Source organism: Orcinus orca, chromosome 15 (assembly GCF_937001465.1).
Source record: "Orcinus orca chromosome 15, mOrcOrc1.1, whole genome shotgun sequence".
In the NCBI taxonomy this organism is placed as follows: domain Eukaryota; kingdom Metazoa; phylum Chordata; class Mammalia; order Artiodactyla; family Delphinidae; genus Orcinus; species Orcinus orca.
The window spans coordinates 26,282,068-26,300,175 of record NC_064573.1 but is presented as its reverse complement, the minus strand read 5'-3'; the positions used below and the strand labels follow the sequence as shown (position 1 = coordinate 26,300,175).

The following is an 18,108-nucleotide window of genomic DNA, read 5'->3' as shown; positions in this document are numbered from 1 at the left end:
GCAGACCTGTGAAATTGTAGCGCTTGTGCAGTGCTTCTCAGGAGCCACCTGGGACGCAAGGAATGGTGGGAGATGGGCTGGAGAGAGAGGCCAGGGTTCCTGCATGTAAGGGTGCTGCGAACAGGACCCAGGGCTGGAGTCAGTCTGTGGGAGACTGGGAATCTTCGAAAGTCGTCCATCAGGAGAATGGGGCAATCAAATGTACTTTTAGACAGCTTGTTCTAATGACAGTGTGGAAGGCTATCAAAGACATGGAGATAGGAAGACCAGCTCTGAAGTTATTGCCAGTGAGAGGATGAGGGATCGAGCCAGGCTGTGGTAATTAGGATGCATAAGAGAGCAGAGAAAAATATTTTTATACCCCCAAATCAATAGTCTTGTTAGTGTTTTTGCAAAAGGATACCAGGACTAGTGATAATAAAGTTGTAGAGTAGAAGTGGCCTGAAAGGATTCCATTTGGAACCCTTCCCACAGTACAGTGGGAGGCAGTTGTGCAGACCCTGCTTGAATGCTGACAGGGATGGGAGCTCACCACCTCCTGAGGCAGTCCTGCTGAGTCTTGAGAACTTTTGATTGATATAAGGAGGGACTTCCTACTGGGAACTTAAACAGTACCACGTGGAATTCAATGTCAACTCTAGAAGAAGGCAAGGAATACTGCTATTATCTATGGATGCCTTGAACTCCAGGGTAGTTGAATCCCCACTGTGTGCCAAGCTTTTCCTAAGAAAGTGTGGTAATAAGAATGAGTGGGTGGTCCTTTAAAGACAGGGTGGTTCTCCCAAGATTTTGGAAGACTGAGACCTTTGTCAGCTCACCCAGGAATGGATCATACATACATCATACACCATGAAAATCACCTGCATAAATAGTTTCTCTAATAAAATTTGTCACTTCTGGTGAAGGGAACTGGGAGGATGGGGGACAGAAGTGGAGGTATAACATCTCACCAGAATTTTAAAAATATGTTTGTATATTTTTGAACCATGTGCATGTATTATTTATTTAAAAATTAAATAAATATAAAAGTAGTTTCCAGATTGTTCTGTAGTCACTCAGAATGACTTTGGAAAAGAGGTGGGTTTTTTGTTTTGTTTTGTTTTGTTTTTGGCAGTAACACTCTAGACATTCAGCTTGCCCAAAACAGCTCCTACCGAGAAAGGCCCCTGAGTGACTGTTCTGATCATCTAGCGAAATTGAAGTTTGGAAACTGTAAATTAGTATCAGTAAAAGCTACCTTAATTGATTACCCTCAGCGGTTGCTACAGGGCTCTGCTATGTGAGGGGAAGACTTTCGCTTGGTTGTTGGCTTCCTTGGATTTTGTAGAAGCAATTGCTCCTGATGGAAGTAGGGAGCGATCACTCGGGAAAAAGAGAAATTGGTTTCAGAGGAGTGTTATCTCTTTTAGGCAGCAAATTACGAAAGTGTTTTCGAGATCAAGGAGTAAGAGAGAGGGCAGGCAACGGCTAGGAACTATGTTTCAGAGTAAAAGCTAATGTAATTTGTAGGCATATTCTGTAGCTTCTTTGATTACGGTTGTAAATCAGCATGGTTTGCTATTGACCGAAGACAGGTATAGTCCCTCATTAGAAGATTTTTTTTTTTTACCCTAAAAGTACCATATTATATCAACAATGTCTTCTTCAGGGAATATCACTGAATATTTTCATGACATCCCTTTGGTGAACTAGCCTCAGATTACAATGTGTATATATACACATGTATCTAATATGAAAAGTGTTTATCACAAGCACTTTATGTCCTATTGTAAGTCAGGTATTCTGCTGCTCCAATGTTTATTACAGCTGTGGAGGAGAACATTAGTTTTAACAAAATGATCAAATGTGCATTGCAGGACATTTATCTCCATAATCCAAACATAAAGTGGAATGACATTATTGGACTCGATGCAGCCAAGCAGTTAGTCAAAGAAGCTGTTGTGTATCCTATAAGGGTAAGGATGGGAAGGAAGCCTCTTGGGAGATATTTCTGTTCATTATCCATTGGACAAGCTATATGTCATATACCCATCAGGAAGAGAATGACAGGGTGCTCTTCTGTCCACAAATTAACTTTTTGCCTGTGTCACAATATTTTGTCAACACTGGAGCACCAAGGCTCAGTCCGTTCTAGGCAATTTGAAATCATGTTACATATTGGGTGAAGGCAGGTGTCTGCTCTAAGAGGTAATTTAAGATCTAAGACTCTATAGTATATATGATTTGTCAGTTACTATAGGTTCAAATCAGCCTGCCTCCCTAAAAATATTTAGAGTAGAAATACCTGCCATAAGAGAGAGCATCTGACTTTGTTTGCATAGATCTTCCCCCTGCCCCCAACACCCCCATCATTGGGGGCTTTGCTTTCAGCTGGTTGTAAAGACTAGACAGCCCCTTCCAGGGCACTGGCCAATAGAGCCGTAGGGCTGTGCTCAGCTTATTCCTGACAAAGTTTTGTGCAGAGAGGCTCACTAAATAGGAAGAAAAATAGAAAAACAAGACTCTTCATGTTTGGTTTACAACAGTGGTGATGAGAAGGTCAGTGTACCACATGGCTTTTGCTGTATAACAGACCACCCCAACACTTAGTGCCTTAGAATGACAATCATTTATTTGTTTGCAATTCTGTGGGTGGGCTCTTTGGGCTGGGCTTAGCTGGGCCAGTTTGGCTCTTTTCCACGTGATGTTGGTTGGGCTCACTCACACGTCTGGGGCATCAGCCAGGCTGGCTGGAAAAGCTGGAAAAGCTGTGAAAGCTGGGATCACCAGGCAGCTGAGGCCTCTCTCTGCCTCTCGTCCTCTGGCAGGAGAGCCCAAGTCTTGCTCACACGGTGCAGAGAGTTCCCAGACAGAAGCAAGAAAGGGCAGGACCCAATCCGTGAGCCTTTCCCGTGTCTCTTCTCATATTCCGTATATTTGCTCGTCTCTATTTTCAAGTCTCTTCTTCTATTTGCTAATGTCCCACTGGCCAAATTCACAAGGCAAAATCCAGATTCAAGCGATAGATATCCTCTGCCTCTTGGTGGAAGGAGCTGCAAATAATTTGTGGCCATTTTTTGTAATCTCCTGCAGTTAGGATTACAGATTTACTTTATTGAATAACCTATTTATTCTTACCACTGGGCCCTTGCAGCCCCTGATTTTTGGATGCTTCTTTTTGAATGGGACAAAATCAGTAAATTTGGACTGTCTTCCCTTTCTTCCTTCCTGTGTTCAGACATGGGGGTAAGAAATATACTGGTGTTCAGAATTAGTAGAAATGTATTTATTCCCTATTTCCTCTGAGTGGCTCTATTGTACAAGACTTTTTGTACGAAAGAATAGAACTGCCCAGTCAGACTCTGGTTGTGTTATCTCCATGGTATTAGAAGTTCCACATGATGTCAACATTTTGACAGTAGCATCAGCAAGAAACTAATAGCTAGTTATAATTTTACTATTATTTTTCCTTCTCCTTGGTTCTCTATCAACTCCAGATGGCTTGAGTTTGAACTAATGGGAGAGACTCACTGAAAGTCCACGCATGTCCTGTTTGGAGTCAGTGTCTCATAATGTCTTCTGCACTGAATGTTCGCAACTTCCAAATCAGGCTTCACCATAGCTTTGAGCTTTATTCACATACACTTTTGTATGTTGGTTCTAGTATGTATCTTAAAGAGCATACCTGCTTCACAACATTCAAAAGATTGCCAGATGCTCTGAATATATGTTGAACTCTGGGGGAAATGATGTTATGCATGTGAGAAATGACTATTGAAACGGAGAGAAAAGTACCTACATATGCCTTTCTTCTCCTTAAAATAACTGCTCTTTTAAAAAGTGACAGAAATTAAGCCATGCATCCTATCAAGTGTGAAGGTAAAATTGGGATAAGTAAAATATATATATATACATATATATGTATATATATATATATATATATATATATATATATGTAGAGAGAGAGAGAGGGGGGGGGGAGAGAGAGAGAGAGAGAGAGGGAAGGAAAAAGCCAGCCTTAAAAAAAGGAGGGCCTGGGCTTCCCTGGTGGCGCAGTTGTTGAGAGTCCGCCTGCCGATGCAGGGGACACGGATTCGTGCCCCGGTCCGGGAAGATCCCACATGCCGCGTAGCGGCTGGGCCCGTGAGCCATGGCCGCTGAGCCTGCGCGTCTGGAGCCTGTGCTCCGCAACGGAAGAGGCCGCAACAGTGAGAGGCCCGCGTACCGGAAAAAAAAAAAAAAAGGAGGGCCTGACGCAGAGTTGCGCGTGTTTCACCCTAGCTCCCCTAGCTTGCCTGAGCTCAGGGCGCGCAGGCTGACGTACCGATACTAAACCTCATCCTTGTTCCTTGCTCCCATAGTACCCACAGCTGTTTACAGGAATCCTTTCCCCCTGGAGAGGACTGCTGCTCTACGGACCTCCAGGTAAAGGGCTTTCTGTTTTGGCCTTGGTATGAAGCGTGTGTGCAGAGGACGAGTTGCCCCATCTGTCCTTACTTCAGGGCTGGGGCAGTGTTTGCTGAGTAACCACCTCCTGTTTTGCCTGTGTGACTGCCTTCTGTCTGCAGGCAGAGGAATGGAGCTCGAGGGCCGCTCATATATTTTACCCACATGTGATTCTAGGTACAGGAAAGACTTTGCTGGCCAAAGCTGTGGCTACGGAATGCAAAACAACCTTCTTTAATATTTCTGCATCTACCATCGTGAGCAAATGGAGAGGGGATTCAGAAAAGCTTGTTCGGGTAGGGATTCTTGATTTTGTTTTTTTAGGTTAAGTTCTGGCAAAATACCGTGGTACAAAATGAGGTTATATCTTATTTGTTTTAAGTGATTTGTATGTTCAAATTTATCCTGGATCTTAATTACCAAAAACCTGGGAGGTAGATTGACTACTATGTGTGGCTATCAGTCATGCCCCTATCATCAAACATGATCTCCCTTCCTTTGGGAATTTGACCAACAGCCCTTTTGCAATTCATGCAACTTGGGAATAGAAGCTGGAAAAAATTGTCTCTGAAGTGGTCTATTATTTCTTCATTCAAGAAGCATTTATTACTAAGCATGTGCAGTATATTTAGTTAACATTTATTGAGAGGCTACTATGGTATGCTAGTCCCTATACTAGATACTCTAAGGAAGAATCAAGAAACTTAAAACTTAATTATTCTTTCAGGTGCTCTGAGCAACTTTCCTTTGCAGAGCCCATAGCCTGTAGGGATTTTTTTCTTCCCTTGAGAGATTGTTTCCATCTTTACAATATCTCATTCATAGTATATGGTATATTTTATATTATAAAATTTTACTATATCTTCCAGTCACCTTATGAGAACACTTGTTTTTCGATTTATGCCTCGGTGTAAGGTAGGTCCTGCTTAGAAATCCTGTTAAACTATTGCACTCTGTAGGATGACTGATAAGTAATCAATTCAAAGTGGATATAAATATGATATATTTTCTGAAAAGAAATTACTCTATAATATTATACTTAAATTACATTACTTTGGATAGACTTATTTTCAAAATATTGTGGCTTATTTGGAAGTGATAATAAAATATTTTTAAAGGATTGATTTACCTAAAATAACCTATTACTTATTACTTTGTGATTGTTCTCAAGTTACTTCAAATGTGTAAGTTTTTATAAATTCTTATCACCCCTACCAGATTGTAATTCATGGAAATCTATGTTGACATCTTCTATTTCATTGTTCTTCATCTTGAGTCTAACTCAGTGCCAGACGGGGTTTAATTTTAGCTGCTCCTAAATTTATGGGTTCCATGTGATTCTAGTTAGCTAGATTTCAATTAGCTTAAATCCAACAAACTAGAATCCTTATCAGCCTGAAGACTTTTCTCTTTAACATTCCATTTCTGCGTGATGAGGAACAACAAAACTTACAAGGTGCCCCCAGAATCAGTTTAGATTCATCTCCTGTTATGAAAAGTGGTGTTTTGAACTATGAGCACAAAACACTGCAAGGTGCTTGGAGGAAGATTCCCTGGACAAGACTCACCCAGGCAAAGAAGAAATTCAGATGTTTAATGAATATTCTGGTTTTTTTTTTGTTTGTTTGTTTTGTTTTTGCGGTATGCGGGCCTCTCACTGCTGTGGCCTCTCCCGCTGCGGAGCACAGGCTCTGGACACGCAGGCCCAGCGGCCATGGCTCACGGGCCCAGCCACTCTGCGGAATGTGGGATCTTCCCGGACCGGGGCATGAACCCGTGTCCCCTGCATCGGCAGGTGGACTCTCAACCACTGCGCCACCAGGGAAGCCCTAATGAACATTCCTAACAAAGATTTAAACTAAATGGACTTTCTTGTTTAATGTTGAATAGCCAGAAAAGTCATTTAACTAGAATGCTCCATTCTGTGTGAGCATTTTATTTAACTCAAGTTCTCCTCTGCTTCAGTATTGTTTTGCTAGACTTCTAAGAGTTAGGAAATGATTCCGCCCCCAATTTTTTCCCCTTCCTTTACCATACATTTAAAAAGTAGCCTTTCAGGGACTTTCCTGGTGGTGCAGTGGTTAAGAATCCACCTGCCAATGCAGGGGACACAGTTTCAATCCCTGGCCCGGAAAGATCCCACATGCCACAGAGCCACTAAGCCCGTGCACCACAACTACTGAGCCTGTGCTCTGGAGCCCGCGAGCCACGACTACTGAGCCCGTGTGCCACAACTACTGAAGCCCGCGCACCTAGAGCCCGTGCTCTGCAACAAGAGAAGCCACCGCAATCAGAAGCCCATGCACGGCAACGAAGAGGAGCCCCTGGAAGAGTAGCCCCCACTCGCTGCAACAAGAGAAAGCCAGAAAGCCAGAGGGCCCAGGTGCAGTAATGAAGACCCAATGCAGCCAAAGAAAAAAAAGTAGTCTTTCTGAAAAAAATAGTAAAAAAGACCCCTGAGCCTTCTCCCTGGAGGAAACTACTACAATTGCTTTCCAGAACGTTTATTTATATCTACATTAACATCAACAACTGTATCTCGATCTCCCTCCTTTTAAGATACAAGTAGGAACATAGCACACATACTCTTCTGTACCTTGTGGGTTTTTTCACACTTAACAATGTAACGTGGATATTGTTCCACACTATTATAGATAGACAGAACATGTTTTTAATATGTCTGCATGACACTTCATTGCATGGTTGTACCAAAACGTGTTTAACCAATCTTTTCTTAATACACATTTAGGTTGTTTCCAGTCTCTTGCTATTATGAAAAAAGCTACAGTGAAGAGTCTTTCTATACACGTGTCTTTGCATATAGTGTAGTGTAGGACAATTTCTTAGAAGTAGAGTTGCTGGGTCAGAAGGAAAGAAAACCACTGATTGCCAAATTCCCTGCCGACAGGGTTGCACCTGCTTACATTCCCATCAGTGGTGTGTGTGTTTGCTTCCTCACACCCTGGCTAACACCATGTAGTACCCAAATTTAAAAATCTTTGCCAGTTGATAGTGAAACTAATATTTAAGTGCTCAAACATGCATTTCTTTCCTTCTGAATGAATTTGAGCATCTTTCTATAGGTTTAGAAGATATTCATATTTCTTATTTTCTATGAAATACATTTTTTGGATATTAAAAAATAATTCAAAAGGAAAACAGGACTTCCCTGGTGGCACAGTGGTTAAGAATCCGCCTGCCCATGCAGGGGACACGGGTTCGAGCCCTGGTCCGGGAAGATCCCATATGCTGCAGAGCAACTAAGCCCGTGAGCCACAACTACTGAGCCTGTGCTCTAGAGCTCATGAGCCACAACTGCTGAGCCTGCGTGCTGCAACTACTGAAGCCCGCGAGTCTAGAGCCCGTGCTCTGCAACAAGAGAAGTCACCGCAGGGAGAAGCCCTTGCACCACAACGAAGAGTAGCCCCCACTCGCCACAACCAGAGAAAGCCCGCATGCAGCAACGAAGACCCAACACAGCCAAAAATAAATAAATAAATAAAGTAATTAATTAATTTTAAAAAAAGGAAACCAGATAACTCTGCTAATGCTAATCTGGAAGGATCTTATCTTCTGTCCTTTCAGAAATTACTCTTATTTTCTGAGCTCCTGGAAAGAGCCTCACCTGGAAAACCTTGGTCATGCTGTCAAGATTCTTACAGTGAAGCTTTCAGATAAAGAAAGCCCTTCAAGGCCTTCCCCTAAATCAGAGGCGCTTTCCTACCATTTGCTTCTCTTTCTATTCCAATTAAAGAGTTATTTATAGGGAGCCCTTGGTTACGTCTCTCCCTCCCCTCCTAATGTTCATGTCTCTTAGGAGTGGATGCTATTGAGTAGCTGAGTGGTTTCTTTAGCAAATGCACACACCTGTTGCTGCTTACATCTTTCAACATTCCACCCTCCCCCAGTTGTGTGATTTAACTTCCTCCAAGAACTTCTGAAAATTTTAGACTAATGCTTCCCAAGCACTTACCCAGGGTTCTATATATTCTCTGGCAGTGGAAGGGTAGTGGTGTGGTCCATGTGGAGACATAGGCTCCAGACGTGGTTCTCCTTCCAGCAGGATGTTTGGTCTTATCGAGGCTGTTGGTCTCTCTGCACTTTGGGGAGCTCCTTAAAAACGTGTAAAAGTGTTCTAATATGCCATTTTTCATTGGGTAGATTGCTGCTGTTGTAATCATCCTTAATACCAGGTATATTTGAGCTTTTCTTTTTGTGACAGGAAGACAAATTACCTGCTGCTAATGAGTTGGTTTCTGTTGTGTCTAAAAAACATTTGTGATGAGTGTCCCGGCATTGACACTGTTCTCTTAAGCTCACTGGGCTGAGCCAGAAATAGGATTCTGTGAAAGGAAAACACTTGCGCATGAGCATGGAGGGACCACACACACACAAGCAGCAGTGAAGGTGAGGAGTTTCCCATTCAGTGACAGGGAGGCCTGTAAGGGACGACCTGCTACTACTATGAAAACCACAATCTGGCCTTCCCCTCTTATTTATTCTGTGATGCTTTGCTAGTGCTAAGTGACACAGAGAATAAATCTCCTATGCCTATTAAAGAACATCTATTCTTTTCTAAGTCTCTAATGCTTTCTCTGATCAACCAGGGAAGAATTGTATATGGTGCTCAAGAGATTAGTTTCAGGGTTTTTTAAAAAAAGGTATAGTTTTTTATACTCTTTTCTCACCACCACATCTCCCTTTAGAGCTCTCGATTTTGTTTTTATGGCTGTTCTTTTGCTGGTTGCTTTCCTGTCCTTATTCAGTCTATAATATTTTATTATGGAATGGAACATTTTATTCAATTGGGAATTGCCTTCAAGTACCTGAGCCTACCAAACAGCAGTGTTGGGGACCCCGTGGAGTAATTTGGGGAGCAGAAAGGGCAAAATTCTTTGGGCTTGTTGCCCATGACCGGAACTCTACCCTTTCTCTGCAGTTCTTCCTTCTGAGAATAACCTTATTGTCTCTAAGTGGTAAGGGGAAAAAAATTATTAACTGATTTTACGTATTCCAAGGCTTTTGTGTCCATGTGGAACATGTTATTGGCAGGGGGTCTCAAGGGTTAACTAACAAATTAGCTAACAAACTAACTAACAAAGTTCAGGAACTGAGTTTTATCTTAAGCTCTCCCATTTATGATTAGTAACTTTAAAAAAATAAATTTATTTATTTTTATTTATTTAGTTTTGGCTGTGTTGGGTCTTCGTTGCTGCGCGTGGGCTTTCTCTAGCTGTGGCGAGCGGGGGCTACTTTTCATTGCAGTGCGTAGGCTTCTCATTGCGGTAGCTTCGCTTGTGGCGGAGCACGGGCTCTAGGCGCATGGGCTTCAGTAGTTGTGGCATGCGGGCTCAGTAGTTGTGGCTTGTGGGCTTAAGAGCGCAGGCTCAGTAGCTGTGGCGCACGGGCTTAGTTGCTCCATGGCATGTGGGATCTTCCCGGACCAGGGATCGAACCTGTGTCCCCCTGCGTTGGCAGGTGGATTCTTAAGCACTGCGCCACCAGGGAAATCCTACGATTAATAACCTTGAGCTAACCACTTACTCTCTCTGGCTGTAATTTTACTAAGTGGTAAATGGAAATAATTGGACCATGGGGTAGTGCTAGGGAGAAGTAAGTGTAATGATTATAAAGTTATTGTGAAATAACAAAGTGAAGCATAAATGCTTAATATTACAGCTATCCTAAGCTTTTAATCTCTGGGAGCATCTGAGAACTTTAAGTATATGAATTAACAAGTGGTTGCTTTTCTCCTACCCAGGTGTTATTTGAACTTGCCCGCTATCACGCCCCCTCCACCATCTTCCTGGACGAGCTGGAGTCAGTGATGAGTCAGAGAGGCACGGCTCCTGGGTAACAGACAGGGTTTTTTTGGTCATCACTTCTCCCCTCTCGTAAGTGTGTTTGACGGTCGGAAGCCCATCGACATTTACCAGCAGAATGAGCCTATTAATAAGCCCACAGATTTTCTGCAGACACATGGAAAGGTCTTTAAATTAGATCATGTTAACTGAATAGCTGATTTAAATAGTTTTTATAACCAGAGGAAATGTCATTCTCCCTTGCCCTTTCCCCACAGAGTGGATTTCAGGCCTGAAGATCACCCAGCCCCTGATCCCAGGCTGCCATAACCATCCTGCTGGCTCAGAATAGCCGCCTGTGAACACCTCCCCTGGAGCCAGAGGGGCTGCCTGGGGGGAACGGGGCTGCCAAGGGCTAAGCCCTGAGAGGCAGCCCTGGACAAGGCGTGTGAGTCCAGGGAAGCCGCCACTTCTCTGTGATACCAGACTGTGGCTCAGCCGGACCGATTTTAAATATGTCACATATGTTATCTCTAAAGATTAAGTGTCCACTAATGTCCCCAGCAGGCAGAACACATCTCAGACTGTAATGAGGTTGTGTGTGTGTGTGTGTGTGTGTGTGTGTGTGTGTGTGTGTTTTAAGAACACCTTTCTGTCTTCATCAGAGGTGTTTTTCTTTGAAACTTTTTACTAAACTTGGTATCCCTGGCTTGAAAAAACAGCTCTCAGGGAAAACTCAACACAGCTGCATTTATTGATGGCTTCTAATGGTCTATCATCAAGGCAGAACTAATATTAATAAAAAGTAAACAATTATCTTGTTGGAAGTATAACTAGAATATAATTTATGAAATTTTACTTATTAAAAACCATTTTCCCAGCAGAGAAAAACAACCATCAAGATGCATCCAAGATGCATGGGATTCATGTCCGTTGATTGAAATGCAACTGTTTCTATGGCTTCATGGGTGCTAGTCAGCCCCAGGCTAGGTGATCTGCCTCTCCAAAGGGGGCCTGGCGGGAACAGGCAGCTGCACGGGGGCCTGGCTGGAAGCCCACCAGGCCGCCCTAGTGGTCACTTCCTCTGCAATGCCCTGTGCTCCTGGCCTGCCTTACTGCAGTGACACTCGCCCTTACATGCACTCTGCCCATCTGCATCCCCAGGGCCCTCCACAGCTTTGATTGAGCTACTTTGGAAACTTCATCTACCAGCCTTGAGTGTGTCAGTTTCCTTGTCTGGAAGTTAAACACTAAAACGAGAGTCTTCAAAGGATAAGAGAATAAGGGCAGGTGGTCTGAAGACTTTGGGGGTCATGTTATGTTAAAAGAATAGTAATTATGTGTAAATGCTAGATAAATATATAACGATATTTATATTTCCTCTTAGATAGAAAGGGGCACAGTTCTTAAAAAACCCATAAGCCTAATTTGGGCTGCCACCATATACAGGCAGAGATGAGAAACTGAATGTTGTGTTGTGCTAGAAAGGCACTTTTTTTTCCTATTAACTTGATCTACATGAGAGCCTGCTGGAGCTGGTCAGGACTTTGAGCCAGTTTTGATTGTGCACGTCCTATGGTGTAGTGACCTCTTTCTTGGCTGGAGGGTCTCAGCAGTGAGGGTGGTGGGAAAATCAGAGGATGAATTTGCACAGAAAACTGCCTCTATTCTGCTGTGCAAGGAAAGCCTAGTTTCCGTGTCATTATCTTGTCTCTTATTAGAAGAGAATGAAATATTGTGTTGTGGTTCATCTCTTCTTGGACAGTTTATGTCCATACATTATACTAAAAGAAATAGTGTGTGTAAAGTACTTTCATGCCTGCTATATAAATGAAAAGGATTATTCTCAATGAAGCCATTTTTTAAAAGGGTAAATGATACGGCAGGTCGACACAGTGGGGCTGCCTTTTTTAATCTACTAGTGCCACTGTCTCCCCTTCGGTTATTTTCTGGTTCATTGTCAACCTCTGTTTTTCTTTTCAATATCATCATTATATTCATTTACTTCCTTTATGTTACTGTTTGAAAGTAGTACCAATTGCTTCTTTTCTCCAACCCTGGGATGAGTAGCTCCTGAGAATGCAGCAGGGAAGGGGTTAGTTGTCAGAAGGGAACCCGGTCTGCCGTCACTGAGTCCTTGCTATGAGTGTCACTCTGGTCATGAAAACAAAGACTCTGCCTCTTGGGAGCATCTCACCTTCTCGTCTTTCTCTAGGGGAGAGCACGAAGGAAGCCTGCGGATGAAGACTGAGTTACTGTTGCAGATGGATGGGCTGGCCCGCTCCGAGGATCTCGTGTTTGTCTTAGCAGCCTCCAACCTGCCATGGTAAGAGATCTAGAGAGTACATTCTGAATGCATTTTCATGAGCCACTGAGTACAGATGAAGATATTATACTGAGCGCTTCAGGAAAAGTCCTCTTGTTTGGTTCCAGCCCTGGAAGATGAAGCTGAAGGCTTTCCTGGTCAAGTCCTCAATCCTTGCTACTTGTACCGTGAAAGAATATGCCTGAACAGAAGGAACGTAGGTCAGGGCTACCACTGACAATATTTAAAATGGACATTCTGAGTTTAAAGCCAAATTATTAAATGTGTTTAAGCAGGGGTTTGGCAGAGAACTGTAAAATGCTAAAATCTGCAGGACTCAAAGAATATTCCAGAAATAACATGTTTGGATTTTAACATGTTGAAATTAAACTTTAAGTTGGGAGGAAAATCTTTACCTTAATGTTGCGCAGTAAATAGGAAGCTAAATAATATCTAATTGAAAATATAATCTACTCTCAGAGTCTGTTATTCAGACTGTATCCCAGAGTGGTTTAAGACCAATTCTAGAAGCAGAATTGGGAAATAAGAGATGTTGACTAGAGAAAAATAATATCTACTTGGAGAGAATATTTTAAAAAATAATTATAATCCCTTTATAGTTACAAGAATATTTTCACATACCTTGTTTCTTCTGAGCTGCAGATAAGACAGGAGCCAGATAAGGAAGTGCTGCTCTTGCTATTTGCAGAGTGGGTACCAAGGTCAAGGGAGGTCAGTCCACCCAAAGTCAACATCCTATTTGCGGCAGAGCTGGGACTCGTGACACTCTTCCCCTTCCCCCTACCTCGTCCATTTCTGTTTCTACATTCCAAGGTGAAAAGAGACACCCTTCTGCCCGTGCATGCTGATCATTTAGGCTCCCAGACAAGTCGTCACTGGCAAGAGGTGATGATGTTCATGTGTAATCTGTTATTTTAACTATATTCATAATTTCAACCCAGCTTCAACTCTTCTCTAATTTATAAGACTTTTCTAATGTGCTAAGGTGATCAGCATTTTACATTGTGAAGAGAGAGGTGTTTACACACAATGTTAAAGTTGAATCCACACAGAGAACCATCATTTAAATATGGCAGTGAAATCCTTTAGAGAAAGAATCTCCATTCCTTCACCTGTTTGAAAGAGGGTTGATCATAACCTCTTTACTTATGACCCAGGGGGACCGTAAGACTCAGCTGAGGAGGGTGGGTGAAAACTGGACAGCTTCGTGCACGGCTCCGGGAAGGGCTGTGCCCCGCAGGGAGGAATAGAGAGCCCTTACCTCCCAGCTAAACCTGGGCTTAGCTGAGGAGGTTATAGTGCTGCCGCAGTTTCCCTGAGGTGATCAGTTGTTGGGAAACCTCACATAAAATGGTTCAGAGAGGAAAAACAGAAAGCTAGTAAGCAATCAAAAATAAAGAAGCCTAGAAGGGTTTTTCTGAAAGAATTGCCTCTCGTCATGTCAAATGGCAAATACATATGTGCTTTTGAGCTTGGATTCCTTGACATCACAGATTGCATCCTTTCAGCATATCTGGGAACCGGTAAGTCCTACCCATTCTTGAACGTCGCTGGGTTGAAAAAAAAACTTTTTATGATGAAAAATTCTAGACAAACACTAAAGAGAAAAGAGCACAATGAACCCACCATTTTTTAGTTTCGATAACTAGCATCTTGCCCAATTGATTTAATCTATTGCTGCCTCCTCTCTTGTTTTGCCGCAACATTTTAAACTGTATCCTAGATTCTTATGTTATTTCTCACATATATATACGTCAGCATACATCTTTAAAAAAAAAAGGACATTTTCTTACATTATCACAGTGTCATTATCAACCCCAACAAAATTAACAGTAATTGCTTAGTATCCTCTAATACCCAGTTTATATTCAGATTTCCCATATTGTTCCAAAAATGTCTTTTTACAGTTGGTTTACTGAACTGGTAACCAAACAAGATTTGCATTTTGTAGTTAGTTGTTCTCTTAAGTATCTTTTAATCTAGAACAGACTCCCTCTTTTTTCCCCCACTTGCTATTGACTTGATTGCTAGGGAGGTTGTCCTGCAGAGTCTAAACTTTCTGGATGTGGCCCATTGTATGCTCATGGTAATACTTAGCTAGTTCTTCTTGCCCTTATAATTACTCTAGACTAAAAGTTAGATTGATTCGATTCGATTCAGGATTAATATAATTTTTTGGCGACATACTTCATACATGATGCTGAGTACATCACACTGCATCACATGCAGAAGTATGTAGTGCCCTGTTGTCCCACCTGTGGTGGTACCAAGATTGATCAGTGGGTTCAGGTGTGTCAGCCAGGTTCCTCTGCTCTATAGTTCCCGTCAATGGTTGTAGCATCCATTGATGATCTTTGCCTGAATCATTTATTTCACTAGAGGTGTGATTCTATCATTCCTTCTGATTGATAGCTGGAATTATTCTCTACCATAGAACTTTGCCCCATCCAATAGGGTTATTTGGTTACCCTGAAATGTAGTTCATACTTGAAAATCAGAATTCTTTCTCTTTGATTTTTAGAGTCGTGAGTTGTGCCCTAGCAACCTCCAGTGGTAACCAATGAGTCAGTCTCCCTCCCTCCCTCCCTCCCTCCCTCCCTCTCTCTTTCTCTTTCTCTCTCTCTCTCTGTCTCTCTCACTATGATCTCATGACTTGTTTGGTATAACATCATTAGTTTTTTTTTACAGCTTTATTGAGATATTGCTCACATACCATACAATTCACCATTTAATGTGTACAATTCATGGTTTTAGCTATATTTATATGATTATACAATCGTCACTACAATCAATTTTAGAATATTTTTCTTTACCCTGAAAAGACACCCTGTACCCATTAGCAGTCATCCCTATCTCCCACCCCCAGCACTAAGCAACCACTAATCTATTTTCTGTTTCTATAGATTTGCCTATTTTTATACCTCTGAGCGCAATTTTTATGGTAACTCTACGTTTAATTGAGGAGTGACCAATCTGTTTTCCAAAGTCGCTGCACCATTTTACATTCTTACTAGCCATGGATGAAAGTTCCAATTTCGTCACATCCTCATCAACACTTGATATTCTCTGTCGTTTTGATTATAGTCATCCTAGTGGATGAGCAGTGGTATCTCCTCTCTTTGATTTGCATTTCCATGATGACTAGTGATATTGAGCATCTTTTCGTGTACTTACTGGCCAATTGCATATCTTCTTTGGTGAAATGTCTTTTCAAATCCTTTGTCCGTTTTTAAATTATTGAGTTATAAGATTTGTTTCGTCCTCTATCAGATTTGTAGATATTTTCTTCTGTTCTGTGGCCACTAGTCTGTCTTCCCTCCCTCCCTCCCTCCCTCTCTGAATTTTTTGTTCCTCTTTCTCCATGCCTTTGCTAAACTTCCCATGTCTGTCCCATTTCCCAAGCTCCGAGCCTTTCAGAAGACCCTGTAACTGGTTTTTCTAGAGCAGCACTGTCTAATAGAAATATAATGTGAGGCACACATACTTAAAAAATGTCTAGTAGCCACATTAAAAATTATCAAAAGAAACAGATAATATGCAATTTTGATAACATATTTTATTTAACCCAATATATCTAAAATACTATCATTTCCATATATAATCAATATAAAAATTATTGTGATATTTACATTCCTTTTTTCATACTAAATCTTTGAAATCCAGTGTACACTTTATACTTAGGGCATGCTTCAGTTTGGACTAGCCTTGCTTCAAGTGCCCAGTAGCCACCTGTGGTCGGCAGCTACTCTACTGGACAGGGCAGATCCAGAGACTGATTGTCAGCCCCCATGCTGCTGTGGCAGAGATTGATAACTGCCTCCCAATATATTTTTTTTTTTTTTTGCGGTACACGGCCCTCTCACTGTTGTGGCCTCTCCCATTGCGGAGCACAGGCTCTGGACACGCAGGCTCAGCGGCCATGGCTCACGGGCCCAGCCGCTCCGCGGCATGTGGGATCTTCCCGGACCGGGGCACGAACCCGTGTCCCCTGCATCGGCAGGCGGACTCTCAACCACTGCGCCACCAGGGAAGCCCCTGCCTCCCAATATTTACTTCATCCTTCTACTTTCATAACAGAACCCCAACTTTTGGATTCTATTTCTTAGCTTCCCCTTCTGTTAGGTGTGGCAGGGCCAAGCTTCTTTGTCATTTGCACAAGGTGACCCAGGCTCAATTTGAATATTCTGCTCCAGACCTGGAATCAGCCATTGATTCACAGAGCCCTGGTTCCCTTTAATGGGAAATACTATTTAGAGATCACAGTCCCACAGTTATGGGTGTTCCTTGCTACTGGATTATCATTGCTTCCTGGCCTTTTGATTGGGCAGAGCTAGGAAATACATACCTAGTTTTAAAAAGAGGCAAATGATGAGTTCATACTAATATTTACCACTCAAATTTAAGATTACAAGGTTTTTAAATTATTTGATTTTATATCTGTGTCTTTTCTCTAATTGTGAACATTTTAGTTCTTAACAACATTAATATAATTGTTATTCACTTTATCCTAATATGTAGATATATTTTATATTTGTGACTATAACAGAATTTTCAGTAATAATACCAAACCTATCATAACAGTAACATTTTGATGAAGAAAATGGTACAGACCTGGCATAACCAAGATGGAAGAGCTAATTCTGGATTTTTCACCTTCAGCACTCTTGACATTTGGGGCCAGAGAATTCTTTGCTGTGGGGCCTCCTGTGCGCTGTACCATGCTGAGCAGCATCCTTGGTCTCTCCCCACTAGATGCTGGTAGCATCACCCCCCGTTGTGACCGCCAAATAGGTCTCCAGACATTGCCAGATGTTCCCCAGGGAGGGGGGCAAAATTACCCCCGGCTGAGGCTCACTGGACTAATGGAAGGAATGACAGACATTATTTAGAAAGACATTATTTAGAGACAGACTGTCACATCCTCCACAAATAAACTGTCAAGTTTTTTTTAAGAACTCCATAAAATAACTGAACTTGGTTTACTTACACAAAAAGCGGCATATTATAGAAATTGTTCTGTATTTTTATTTTTTCCATAACCAAATGTTCTGGAGATCTTTCCAAATAAGTACAGAAAGTTCTCCCTCCTTCCCTTTGTAGCTGCGTGTATTCCATCTTGTTCATATGATAATCTACCCCAGTCACCTACTGATGGGCATTTGGGCTGTTGCTACTCTTTTGCTCTTATAAGTAATGTTGCAATGAGTAATGGTGTGCATATATCACTTTGCGTGTTTGCCAGTGTATCTTTGGGGAAGGTTCCTGGAAGTAGAATTGCTGGGTCAAAGGGTTAATGTGCATGAAATTATAGTAGAGATTGCCAAATTTCCCTCCATAGAGGTTGTACATTTTGTATTCCCACCAGGGTCCTGCTTTCATTACTTAACATTATAGTAAGAACATTTCCAACGTCATTAAATAATCCTTGAAAATTGGATTTTGTAATGGCTGCCCAAAATTCCCACATGTGAATATACCACAATTTAGTTAATCATTCCTTTCCTGTTGAACATAAATGATGCTCCCAACTTTCTCTATTATAAATAACACTGAAAT

General features: G+C 41.9%; 1 protein-coding gene across 5 annotated transcripts in view; it reads left to right on the top strand.

The window, feature by feature from the left end:
- KATNAL2 (katanin catalytic subunit A1 like 2) overlaps window positions 1-18,108 on the top strand; it is a 90,865-nt gene that overhangs the window by 60,623 nt on the left and 12,134 nt on the right. For 2 of the 5 annotated variants that reach the window (XM_004266070.3, XM_033421360.2), the window contains 5 exons: window positions 1,857-1,955; window positions 4,341-4,404; window positions 4,603-4,721; window positions 10,187-10,278; window positions 12,442-12,552. In XM_004266070.3, coding sequence (XP_004266118.2) covers window positions 1,857-1,955; window positions 4,341-4,404; window positions 4,603-4,721; window positions 10,187-10,278; window positions 12,442-12,552 — 485 coding nt within the window. The remainder of the gene's footprint in view (window positions 1-1,856; window positions 1,956-4,340; window positions 4,405-4,602; window positions 4,722-10,186; window positions 10,279-12,441; window positions 12,553-18,108) is intronic. The other 3 variants (XM_033421357.2, XM_033421358.2, XM_033421361.2) reach the window with 3 other exon arrangements.